This window comes from Ascoidea rubescens, assembly GCF_001661345.1.
Source record: "Ascoidea rubescens DSM 1968 unplaced genomic scaffold ASCRUscaffold_3, whole genome shotgun sequence".
Taxonomy (NCBI): domain Eukaryota; kingdom Fungi; phylum Ascomycota; class Saccharomycetes; order Ascoideales; family Ascoideaceae; genus Ascoidea; species Ascoidea rubescens.
In genome coordinates, this window is record NW_017962915.1 from 1,340,325 (window position 1) to 1,352,486 (window position 12,162).

At 35.2% G+C, this 12,162-nt stretch overlaps 5 protein-coding genes across 5 annotated transcripts; 2 read left to right on the top strand and 3 right to left on the bottom strand.

The window, feature by feature from the left end:
* Positions 1–100: 100 nt before the first annotated feature.
* Positions 101–4,537, bottom strand: ASCRUDRAFT_7215 (uncharacterized protein; the record flags this gene model as incomplete). The annotated part of the gene is made up of 1 exon (XM_020192034.1): positions 101–4,537. The coding sequence occupies one exon, from the start codon at positions 4,535–4,537 to the stop codon at positions 101–103; it is 4,437 nt and encodes a 1,478-aa protein (XP_020048993.1).
* A 332-nt stretch (positions 4,538–4,869) lies between these two features.
* On the top strand, positions 4,870–5,592 carry ASCRUDRAFT_32718 (minor allergen Alt a 7; the record flags this gene model as incomplete). Its single annotated transcript, XM_020190379.1, has 2 exons — positions 4,870–4,916; positions 5,016–5,592. 2 exons carry the CDS (start codon positions 4,870–4,872, stop codon positions 5,590–5,592), a joined length of 624 nt encoding a protein of 207 aa, XP_020048994.1.
* Positions 5,593–6,333: 741 nt separating this feature from the next.
* Positions 6,334–6,984, bottom strand: ASCRUDRAFT_24274 (uncharacterized protein; the record flags this gene model as incomplete). The annotated part of the gene is made up of 1 exon (XM_020189842.1): positions 6,334–6,984. A coding segment is annotated over one exon (651 nt), but the record flags the coding sequence as incomplete, so codon positions are not given.
* A 1,127-nt stretch (positions 6,985–8,111) lies between these two features.
* ASCRUDRAFT_137327 (uncharacterized protein) lies at positions 8,112–9,374 on the top strand. Its single transcript, XM_020189121.1, has one exon. The coding sequence runs from the start codon at positions 8,292–8,294 to the stop codon at positions 9,150–9,152; it is 861 nt and encodes a 286-aa protein (XP_020048996.1). The 5' UTR covers positions 8,112–8,291; the 3' UTR covers positions 9,153–9,374.
* A 222-nt stretch (positions 9,375–9,596) lies between these two features.
* Positions 9,597–12,061, bottom strand: ASCRUDRAFT_7219 (uncharacterized protein; the record flags this gene model as incomplete). Its single annotated transcript, XM_020192037.1, has 3 exons — positions 9,597–10,489; positions 11,762–11,901; positions 12,000–12,061. 3 exons carry the CDS (start codon positions 12,059–12,061, stop codon positions 9,597–9,599), a joined length of 1,095 nt encoding a protein of 364 aa, XP_020048997.1.
* Between the last annotated feature and the right edge of the window lie 101 nt (positions 12,062–12,162).

The following is a 12,162-nucleotide window of genomic DNA, read 5'->3' on the forward strand; positions in this document are numbered from 1 at the left end:
CACTGCCACAATCTCCAATCGCATTAATTTAAATTCTTTTGTCATTACTCATATTTTTTATGTACAGTATGTATTAACAACTGATATTTACAATTGGTATTTACAGTGCAATTAACATCACTATTCGGCCCTCAACAGGCTCAAGCTTGACTATCTTGTCTGCTATCACTTTATCACCAACCACCAAATGATGCTGCTTGTTTAGTGATAGCAATTCCACATCCACTCCCAACTGCTGGCAGTATCCAACCGAGTAATCAGGAAACTGTGAATTATTGAGAACCACGCACTCAAATGACCACCCCAAGTCTGGCTGCTCTTTGTATTGCTTTTTGATATAGTACAACGTCCAATATTTCTTGACCTTGTAGTCAATGAGACACATCAACCGCTCGTTCTTGTTGTGAACTTTGCTATAATATAGTTCCTTCAACTCGCTTGACGAATATTTCTTCAAGTATCCCTTCATCTTCAATAAACTGGGATCAAATCGCTTGTACTTCTCCTGGTATTGGTATCCGTAGAAGAAGTCCAAAAACTTATCATTTAAATAAAGTATTATCTGCCAGCTATTGATCAAAGTCTCAATGGACTCGAATGGCGTGGATAGTTTGACATATCCTTTTATCAACCCCAACTTTTCGTGCACATAATCATCTTTGTTCTTGCAAACATCGGTTATTACTCTTTCTTTATTCAAATAATTGACCCCACACAAAAACGGCACGTCTGCAACATTACCATTTATATCTTTACAAAGAGTAAAATGCTCATAACTTGTGGCAAAGTATCGAGGATGAATGCTGTGGGATGTAACCACTTCTCTACCATCTTCTGACAGACTAGGCACTTTTTCAGATACTTTAGTCCACTTATCTGTGGTTCGATGAATGAATGCTTTTAAATTTTTGGAATATGTTAAGTTTTTAAAATTTTTCAAGTTTTCCGAATCCTTTATATCTGGTGTTTCTTTTAACTGATTTGAATCTTTCTGATAGTGTCCACTAAAAAACTTATACAAACGATTTAAAGCTTCATTATTGTATGTCTCCTCCACACCAGTGTTGCCAAAACCAATCAATGATTGACCATGGATTAACATAGGGATTTTGTTGTCTGCTGCAAACCTTGCTACAAAGTCATCAATCATCAACCGCAACTCCTTTAAAAAAATATCAACTTTATTTGCTGTATAGTTGTTTGGTGCCATTGTCACTGACTCACCATTTAATTTTAGCTCGGGCAAATTATTTTCAATTTCAGATTCTAAGGAGTTTCCATTTTGGGTTCTTTCCTCATGTTTTGTCAAAACTACCTGGTAGATTTGATATATCAAATCCCTTTCTTGTCGGGTCAACTCATCAATTTCCATTTCTTCTTCAAAATTATCGTTTGTACTATTCAAAAGCCCAAATTTATTCAAAAGACTGAATCTTTCGTTGATTACTTCATCTAATTCTTTCATTCTTAACACTCTTATATCACTATGTGCAATGTTTTCAAGTTTTATCTCTACTTCATTTTCCAACCTAAATGGATCTTCAATCTCGTTTTTGTAGTTATATGTCAATGTCAAAACCTGGGTAATGTTTTGGCCTCTCCAATCAAACAATAAATCAAAATTCGAGTTTGAATCTGGGTCCTCATTAACATTTAAATATTTGCTTGAGTAGTCTACCTCCCTATGCGACTTGCACTTTAAGCAGTGTTGATATATAATGTTCTTTGGCAAATAATGGAAAAACTCATTTCCTATCTCAAAATTGAGTGAGCAGTTTTGGGTGATTTTCTCAAAGAGGTAAGAGTTTGGTGCAATGAAGCTTCCAATATCAGGAATATAAAACTTCAATTTCCAGTTCCTTGAGTCAACCATCTCTAAGGAAACCCCCATATCAGAACAATAAGATGGCAAACCTAATGAATCGTGTATAAACTTGCTCGGCAAGCCAAATATTTTAGTTGGAATTTCTGTTTCATTTGATCGAAGATGATGAAAAAAATCGAAATTTCCCACATTAGCACCTTTTGCGCTACTGTATTTGTTGGGATCAAGTTTTTCATTTTTTTTCGATCGTAATCTCTGAGAAACAGAATAATTAAAATAATTTTGCTCACAAAGTGCCTTTATGTGGGCGTCAATTTGCAATCGAGAAACAGCAGGAGCCTCTCGAGCTGGCGTTTCAATTATCAAACTGTTTGACAAAAAAATATCACTATTCTTGTCATAAACACCGAATAGCTTTAAAAAGTAGTGTACAGTCTTAGGACTGGTTCGAATCGAATTGAATTTTTTCAAGTAATCTTCATTGATAGTTGGATCTGATGATAATAACGCATCAGTAAAGTAGTCAGAATCTGTTATATTCTCCAGAACTTTGATATTGAAACCGAAGTTGGAAGATTGATAGTCTCTAGTTAAAGGATTGTAAAATAAACCATGAGCTTTGCTCAAATAATTCAAATTCTGCGTTGAAATCAAACGAGACTTTTCGTACACTAGCAATGGTCCCACAATTTTTTTTACATACTTTCCCAATTCATAATGTGGATACATGACATAGTACTTCATCAAAGTTATAATGCTAGTAAGATATTGTAACTCCTCATCTGATATGAAAACACTATTTATGACTGAGTTCATATCTACCTGGTAGTCTTCCTGTCCCTTTTCATTAATAGCCCAGATACATTCAAGGTATTTAACTAAAAAAAGATCAACATAATGTTGTACATTTTTTATATTTTTATCATCATCCAAAATTTGCATAGCGTGCTTTATCCAAATTACATTTTTTGATGTATTTAAATAGTAGTTGTAGTTTATCAATCCGTTGGATTGAACAATCGAGTTACTTGATTGATTATTAGCTTTTGTAGATGGTAAATATAACGGAGAGCTTAAGTGCAAAAACCGCACAGGATTATTAATAACTGATAAGTGGAGTGCATAGAATAGTATAGCATTTAGGATAGGAATATCAAAGAAGTTATAAGAATATAGTATAAAACTTGAGTTACTATTATTTTTAAAAAATGGCAAATTTACCATGAAATAAGCCAAGTTCAATGTATTAATTGAGCTTTCATTGGACAAGCTATCAAATGCCGATTTGACCTGTAAATCTATATCGTTCATCATCTTCGAAGCTAACAAGTTGAATTCAACAAGAAACATTATCAAAAAGTTTAAAAGATTTTCTCTAAACGTGAAAGCCTTTTCAATGTTATCAATTTCGCTGATTATATCGTATAATTTATGCTGGTCGAAAAATGAGTTAATTTGAAAACTAATTTGGTTTGGCCTGATGTCAACGACTTTTTTATCAATTGTTAGTACTGGAATAGTATTTTTGAGAAATAAATTCTGACTCTTATTAAAATTGCCTTTAGCGCCACTATCACTAACACCTGTCAAGTCATTAAACAATGTTTTTTGTTCATTGATCACCAACCCGAAATTTAATACATTTGGATAACGACTTCCTAGCGCTAAAAAGTGGCTGTTGTCAACAAACTGTACCAATGAACCAAATCCAGGCTTTTCATCCATTCTACTAAATGTGTTCAATTTTCGAGTGGTTGTTTCCAAGTTTTGATCAAAATAGCATTCTGAAATTATGTTATTGAATAGTTTTGAGAGTAGGGTTTTGTATGCTTCTCTGGTTTCTTTGTTAAATTTGCTATTACTGTGACCCTTGTGCTTGCCATTAAATTCTTTTTGAAATTGAGATAGTCTCTCAGCATTTTTCTGAATGAACATTTGATACTTGTTAATCTTGAACTCCTTACCACTGGATACATTTCTTTTGAGCGTCCCACTCAAAAGGTACAAATAATCATCATAATCAAAAGGATTGAACTCAGTGAAAGATGAGTTATTAGTTATTTTATTATTTTTCGAAAGCATGGAAATTAGCGATTTATATGCATTCTTGCCAGCAATTTTTCCAATAATGTGATTAGTTTGATAGTCGCTGCCAATGTATTTAAACAAATTTAGATCCTGTAATTTTGTCCAGTTTTCACTGGTGTTTTTAATTTTATTTCTAGGTTTGATGGTCTGTATTCCATTCTGAATGTCTTCTTTTTCAGTTTCCTCTTTTAATTCTGCCGTTGTGTTTCCAATACCTGTTATCAAACGTTCTGTTTTATTTGAAGATACAGACTCAGTTTTATTCCCAGTTCGATTATCGGTTGGAATAACTTGATTGTTTATCATTTCTTCAGTGCTTGCACTCAGAAATGACTGGTCGAGCTGTAATTTCACCTCACTCTTTTGCATTTCACTTTGAGTGGAAGTTCCATTTTGTGCTGATTCTTGTTTTATCCTATCGATTTTGTCACAATTTATTTTTTTCTCATTCGGATTATTCAATTCAAGATTATTCTCAAGATTTTTGCAATCTGGTGTTTTTCCTTTAATAAAAATGGAAGATGAAATAAATCTTGAGGTGTATGGTAAAAACAACTTCCGGCTGTGATTGTTTAGTAATGACCCTAAAGGATAATGAATATAGCTGATATTCACCTTAATCATTTAACTATATTACAGATTTACTCATTGATTTCTGTTGATATTCGACAAGATATTGCTGATGAAAATAATCCTGATTGGAAAAAATTTGAATGGCTGGAGATTAAAGAAGAAGCCGACCCGTGGAGCTGGCGACGGCTGTTTTTTGTGTTTGGAAGCAAAGTATATAAATACAGTTTGGAGTTGTCGACGCTGCTTCTTTCTTATCTTTCTTCTGGTGCTTCTTTTCTTACCCTTCTTCTGCTGTTTATTGAAACTGACAACAGGTGAAGACACTGGGAATATTGACGCTGATCAATTCAACACAACCAACAACTGGATATCAAACAACAACAATGGCGCCAAAAATTGCAATCATCTTTTACACATTATACGGACACAGGTAGATTTTACTGCTTCGGTTGTGCTAAACAACTCATTAAGCATTGGAGAAAAAAAATTAGACACTAACTATATTTCGAACTCTTTGAATCTATTGTAGCGAAATTATGGCAAAAGCTGTTCTTGACGGGATTGTTAAAGCTGGCGGTTGCGCTGATATCTATCAAATCCCAGAAACACTATCAGACCAAGTATTGAAAATGATGAAAGCTAAGCCAAAATCTGATGTGCCAATTCTCAACGATGTTAGCATATTGAAAAAGTATGATGGGTTTTTATTTGGAATTCCAACAAGATATGGAAATTTTCCTGCTCAATGGAAAACTTTTTGGGATAGAACTGGAGGGCTCTGGAAAAATGGAGAGTTATTTGGTAAATTTGCTGGGGTTTTTGTTTCAACAGGCACGCCTGGCGGTGGTCAAGAAGTTACTGTATTGAATGCTTTGTCAACGTTGTGCCACCATGGAATAATTTTTGTGCCTTTAGGATACAAGAACACTTTTCCATTAGTCACAAACTTGAATGAAGTCCATGGAGGCTCTCCCTGGGGCGCTGGAACGTTCGCAGGTCCTGATGGCTCAAGAAAACCTACAAATTTGGAATTAGAAATGGCGTCAATTCAAGGAGAGTCATTTTATAATCTTCTTGCGGGTCGTTTTCTTAACAATGATAGTTGATTGCTTAGTTATTTGTTTTTTTTCAGAAAAGTATGCAAAGAGTGGTTGTTCGAGATATTATCGAGAAAAATTTGTTGAGCAAAAAACCAAAGAAGTGAACAATTATGTTGGATAAAAAAAATAAATATATATGTAATAATGAATAAATATAATGAATAAATTTCATTGTTTTTCGCCCTTCTTGATTTATAAATATATTATTTCTGGCAAAAAAAAAATGTTAAACTAATTCAAATGGTAATTTTAATATTTTCTATGCAATAGTAACTCGCCTTCCAAAATTTCTGGCTCAGGCTGACCTAATAAACCGGCTTCTCTTAGTAAGGATCTTGTTGTTTGTCTCACTAGCTGATCATGGAGAAATTCTTCCTCGTCACCAAAGTTGTTTACATAAGTATTTGAACTTAACGATTCGAATCCAGATCCAGATCCAGATCCAGATCCGGTTTCATTCTCATTCTCATTTTCATTTTCATTATCATTTTCAGTTTTATTGTCTATTTTAGATTTATGATCTGTTAGTCTGCCAATGTCGATGTTAATTATAGAGGGCGGGTTGGTATTATTATCATTGATGTCAAAACTGGTGTTATTATCGTTATTATTGTTATCAATATTGCCATCAATATTGCCAATCTGATTATTATCATTATTTACTGAACCATAGTTGGAATGATAATGGTGTATTGATTTGTTGATATTCTTGTGATAGTTTTGATAGTGGTTGCTTTTCAAACCTTTATATTCTGGACTTTGAATAATGTTATCCACGCAAACATATTGCAAAGTGTTCATTATTAAAGGAAACAAGAAGATGACGAGAAAAATTTGGAAATTTGGAAATCTGTCAAATTTATTCAAGATGAAATCACTAATTTGAGCGAAAATCGGTAAAGAGTATAATAATGAATAGACTATGATCTTTGTTAAAAACAAGCCCAAAATATAGATAAACAATTGTTTAAGATAGTTGATAAATTTTGGCGGATAGCCATACTGGCCGGAATCTATACCTTTGATTTTCAAGTAATTTTTTGATACTTTGTATATTATGTAGAGAAAAAACCATAGTATGGGGACACCGATGGTAGTGTCAAACAAGACGTTGATGAAATACCAGTTACATTGATCGTCATTTTCGTCGTTATCATTATTTTTTGATTCTATTATGAAAGCTAAATTCAAGAGTTTTGATAAAAAATAGCTGAATAATAGATTCATAAAATGAACACCGATTGAACCAAAGACTTGTTTTGATACATCAAAAAACCAGATTTTCCAGGGTCTTCGATTAGGGAACTCTTTATATCTTTTATAAATTAGAGTGGATAGGGATAGAAGACCTAGTAAAGTTTGAATTAATATTGAAAACGAACCAAATAGTTCACACTGGCCGGTTTCATCGTCAAGAGGCGATTCGTTATTTTGGGTATTTTGACCATTAGTATTTGCATTTGGGAATTTGAAAGAGAAAAAAAATGGAGTGAAAAAAAATGAGTTTAGATTTATATCGATGTTCGTCATAATTGATGGAAAATTTGAGTGTTTTTTTTAAAAAAAAAAATAGGATAAAGGACCGAAATGAAGTAAATTAGCTGGATTGAAATTGGGAAAGAGAAGAGTGGTTTGGTAATGAGTATCAATCCAGTATTTACTAATTTTAAAACCAGTTAAAATAATTCAAATTAGATTGAAAGTAACCGTTATAGTGGTATAAATGCGATATGTCGAAGAAGGGAGTGTTTGTGAATCTGTGATTGTTTAATTTGGTAATTTGCAAAGCAGCAAATTGGAACAAAAGTACCCAAAAGCCAAAAAAAAAGCAATGACACCAAAAGCAGTTAGTGGATGATAGAGCAGCAAATAAATGATTAAATGGTTGAGGTATGGAAGTAAAGGAAAATGATATAAGAAAAAGCAGCAAGTGAGCGAGATTGTTGACCAATATAAAACCAATTTATCTGAAGCAGAATAAACTAGACTTGAACTAAAATAGAGCTGAATTAAAATAGACTTGAATTAAATTAGACAACAAAGTAGTCGAATGAAGCTATAACGACGATCCAAAGAGGATATTAGGTTATAGTGTATTATGGAATAAGAACAGTGTGTCTCAGGCCCACGATATCCAGAAGAAACAAAACGCTGCGTCCTCTGCTTCTTCTGCTTCCCCCGGGTCTCCTGTTTCTGCGTCTACTTCTGCTCTTGCTTCGTCGGAAGGGCTCTCTTCTGCTGTTTCTGGTGCTTTCTGCTGTTTCTGGTGCCTGTGCTTCCTCTTCCTCTGCTGCTTTCTTATCGCTTTCTGAGTCCAGCTCAACATCTGTCCTCCGCTGCTCCGTCCGTCCGCGTATATCCGCACACATCCGTGTTCACGTGTGTCTCCACGAGGCCACAAACACCGTCCGCAGCGTTTCCGCGTGCCGTCCGTGGCCGGCCGTGCTCAGAAGTCAGAGTGGAATCATTACGACTCAACAATTTCCAACTGCCTCAGCACCCAAAAAGTTAATATCTAAGTTCCTTACGCAGTTACATATATTCTTCTATTTCCCAGTCCCTTTTTGTTATCTCTTCACCTCGTTGTTTTTGGCCTGAGTTTCAAGATTGTTTGCTCTTATTCCCTATCCCTTTTCTGTGCTGTTTTAGGGGCTTTCCAATTCTTTCTCCAGCTCTCTCTTCCTTCATTCAATTTGCTTCTGAAAATGTCAAAGTTTAAATCACTAATAAAATACTCTGCTTTTGTGATAGGTGTTCCCTTATCCGTCTATTCATACAATTTAAATTCAAAATACGACAACTTTCCAATATATATCTTGCCCAATGATATGCTAATCCAGTCAGTTATATCAGACTACAAAAAAAAGAAATCTCTAAGTGACAAATACATTGCCTATTGCGACACCTTTATAAGTGAGGAAATCAACCTATCCTCTAATCTAATTGATTTATTCAAAAATGAGAAAACCTTGAACGACCACATTTTATTGAAGTTTTTCAACACAAATTTATTCAAAGCCGAAGTCAGTTTGATTGGCAATTCTAAAAACTTGAAAAAACCTATAGACCTAGCAAATACCCCTCCTCGCTCAAATATCGTTTATAACGATCCCTACAACGAAACTGAAAACAATATTGCAAACATTCTTAAACTCATCAAATCTTCTTCCAACTCAAATCTATTGCAATGGGAAATATATCCTCCCTCTTTAGTCTCTTTCTTTGAAAAAATCGCCAAATATGGCTACCCCTGGAGATTGATGAACGGTGGTTACCATGAAGTATACATACACTTTATACCCAACAAAAATACCAACAATGAAAATGGAAAATTCAAAATTTATTTCACTTGTGCTCATGAATATAACAAGTTCAATCACGATGGCAAAATATTACCCAAATTCACAATGTGGTTGCATCGTTTTTACGCCAAACTTTTACTAGACCAAGCTGTTCGTGATATTAAAAACGAATTTACCAGTTTTGATGTCTCTACCAAAAACTTCAAAAACTTAAATCTACCCAATAACAATAACTCCACTGACAATATTAATAACAATTTATGAATCTTCTAATCGTTCCTCAATCACTCATTAAGCTCTTCAGCTTAATCTTAGTTTTACTATATATTCTTTTCTCCGTTTTTTAATTTTTTGTCTATTCATTTTTTTTTTTGTTTTCTTTTATACAATATTCACTCAACACTCCTCTTTTTCAAATTCAATAATTTACCTATACTCTTTGCTTACCGCATTGCACCACCAAACATCACATAAAAGCGCGTTAATCTACAACTTAATTTCACTCACTAAACTTAAAATATTATGCTATTGAAAAAAAAAGATAAATAAAAAGATAAATGTGATATAAAAATAACAATAATTACTTCAAAATAATATAAATCAAACAAACCAAAGTCCATTGAACTCAAATCAGCGACTCATCAGCGACTGATTTCAATCGAAGCTGGCCAACCAAACATGTTCGTCCGAGACCTCACTCGACCCTGTTTAATTGATAGCAGAACAGTGAGGAGTAGGAATTTCAACGCATGGAGCATATGTGGCCCCGGTGGTGGTGTACGACGTGTACTGCGACGACAACGAGGTCGAGGTGGCACGAAGACATGGTGTGCATGGAACTGTGTAGGTGGATCTGTTCACAATCTTGGTGACTAATGGAACAGGTCTCTTGCCGATCTTGGTGAACCCGTAGATTGGAATTTGCTTGTTGTCCTGGTCAAACACAACACCCCATTTCTGGATGTTTTTCACTGGCTTGCTGACAACTTCAGCCAACTTGTCGCCCACCTGGCTGCATCCTTCGCCCCAGAACTCACCGGCATAATCAAGAGCTAATGTGGTGTGAGTAGCTTGGGCACACTGTGTGCATGGAACATATTCAGTGATGGTCTTGGTGCCACTTTTGTAGCGGGTAGTAGCAATAGGAACTTTGATGTTGTTGGTGATGGTGAATCCGAATACTGGCGTGGCCTTGATGATGTTGAACGTGTTTTGGTTGTAGACGTATCCCCAGCAGTCTCTGATAAGGCCTGTGGCAGGTATGTATCCAGCTGGAGGACTGTAGCCCAAGATGGCTTTGAAGTCAAGATTCAATTTCAAAATGCTCAAGATGGAGCTGAGTTGCACTGGACAGGTTCCGGTGGAACAACTCACAAAGTTACCACCACATCCAAATAAAGTGTACACCAAGTTGTCAACCACACCAAGAACTCCGTCAACAAGATTGCCAACAGTGTTGGTGACACCCCCAACGACATTGCAAAGACCAAGGAGACATGCTTCGGCATCAGCATTGGCATCAGCATTGGCATCAGCATTGGCCATGGCATCCCTCTTGACCAAGTCCAATGGGCTCCCGTAAACAGAGACAGCAAGAAGGGCTGACGAAGCAACAGCAGCAACTCTCGAAAAACGCATGATTGTATGTGATTGTCAGCAGCACCTTTGGTTCCAAACTCGACGAGACAAGTGTAGCAGTGATAGATTCAGGTTGTGTGGTTTTGTTGGCAGTGGTTAGAACTGGATAGTGAGTAGCAGACAGCAAACAACACAATGAACAATGGATGGTGGAATAGAATGGTTGTGAAATATTGTTGGGCAATTGAGCAGGATTCTCATCTCTTATATGCGAATCTATCCAGTTGTAAATGGGTTTGCATGCAATTGTTAAACAGCACGAATCTTGATCGATCAGAAACAAATCTCGATCAGAAACAAATCCCAATCAGACACAAATATCAATCAGGTACTGTTCAGCTTTGCTTTGACCTTGGTTATTGCATCTTTGTATCTTGTCTGCAAACCTGCTGTTGGAATTAGAACTGGCTATTTGCTTCTTTGTTTTGTTGATATTCTTTGATACTCAATACTCAATACTCAATAGTTTATACTCAATAGCGCTCTATGGTGCTCTTTGATACTTCTTGACACTGTTTGATATTGTCAGTGGCTCGCATTGTTGCATTTCAGCACCAGTTTAAGCCCTTTTGTTCCACTAACTTGCTTATTGTGTCGATTCTATCGCCTGTGCTTGGTCCCTGTGCTTGGTCCCTGTGCTGGGGTCTCTGTAGTCAAGTCTCTGTGTTTGCCAATTTCATTTCATTTCTTTCTATTTTATTCTATTCAATTCTACTCTACTCTATTCTACTCTAATCTAATCTATTTCATCCAACTTGCTTTCATTTCTCTAGAAGACCCATCGGGCATAGGGGGTTGTAACTGCGTCTGTATGATGCGAACAGTGCCAATAATGGCTACAGTGCTGATTGGTATTGGTTGGTGTTGGCAAATGTTAATTGTCAAAGCTGGCTGATATGTACTGGGAGTGATTATTTCAAATAACAGAGCTGAATACGTCAAAAGTGATCGTCGACCAGAGCCGCCAATTACATCTCACTATTACAGTATCACTATTACAGTATCGCTGTGTGCTATTCAGTAGGTCGTAAAGAAGACCACTTTTCAAGTAGATAAATGTGTTTTGAGTAGCATGCTGAGTTGGTTCTGGAATAAGGGATTGGGTTTTTGGAGTCTATTACATAATTTGGCAAGATTGTTGCAACAAACAACCAACATTCCTGCTTGATGATTTAATATCCACCAACTTCTGCTTCCATTATATCCTCTGTGTCTACTGTGTCTACTGTATTCACTGTATTTATTGTATTTTCTGTATTCATTGTATTCACTGTATTTTTTGGATTTATCGTAATTATCGTAATTATTGTAGTTGTTGTCGTTATTGTTGTTATTGTAGTTATTATATTTAAGTGATTTCAGTATTGAATCATGTCTGGTGTAGCAAGCTATCAAACAACAGATTACCATCAGTGTCAATTGCTAATAATAACCATAATGCCAATGATTGCAACACTAAACAACAACGCTAACTCGATAGCTAGTGGTATGCATCTATACATAACGCATTGATAATTGATACCAACAAATATCATGGGATTTAATAATAATAATAATAATAATAATAATAATAATAATAATAATAATAATAATAATAATAATAATAATAATAATAATAATAATAATAATAATAATA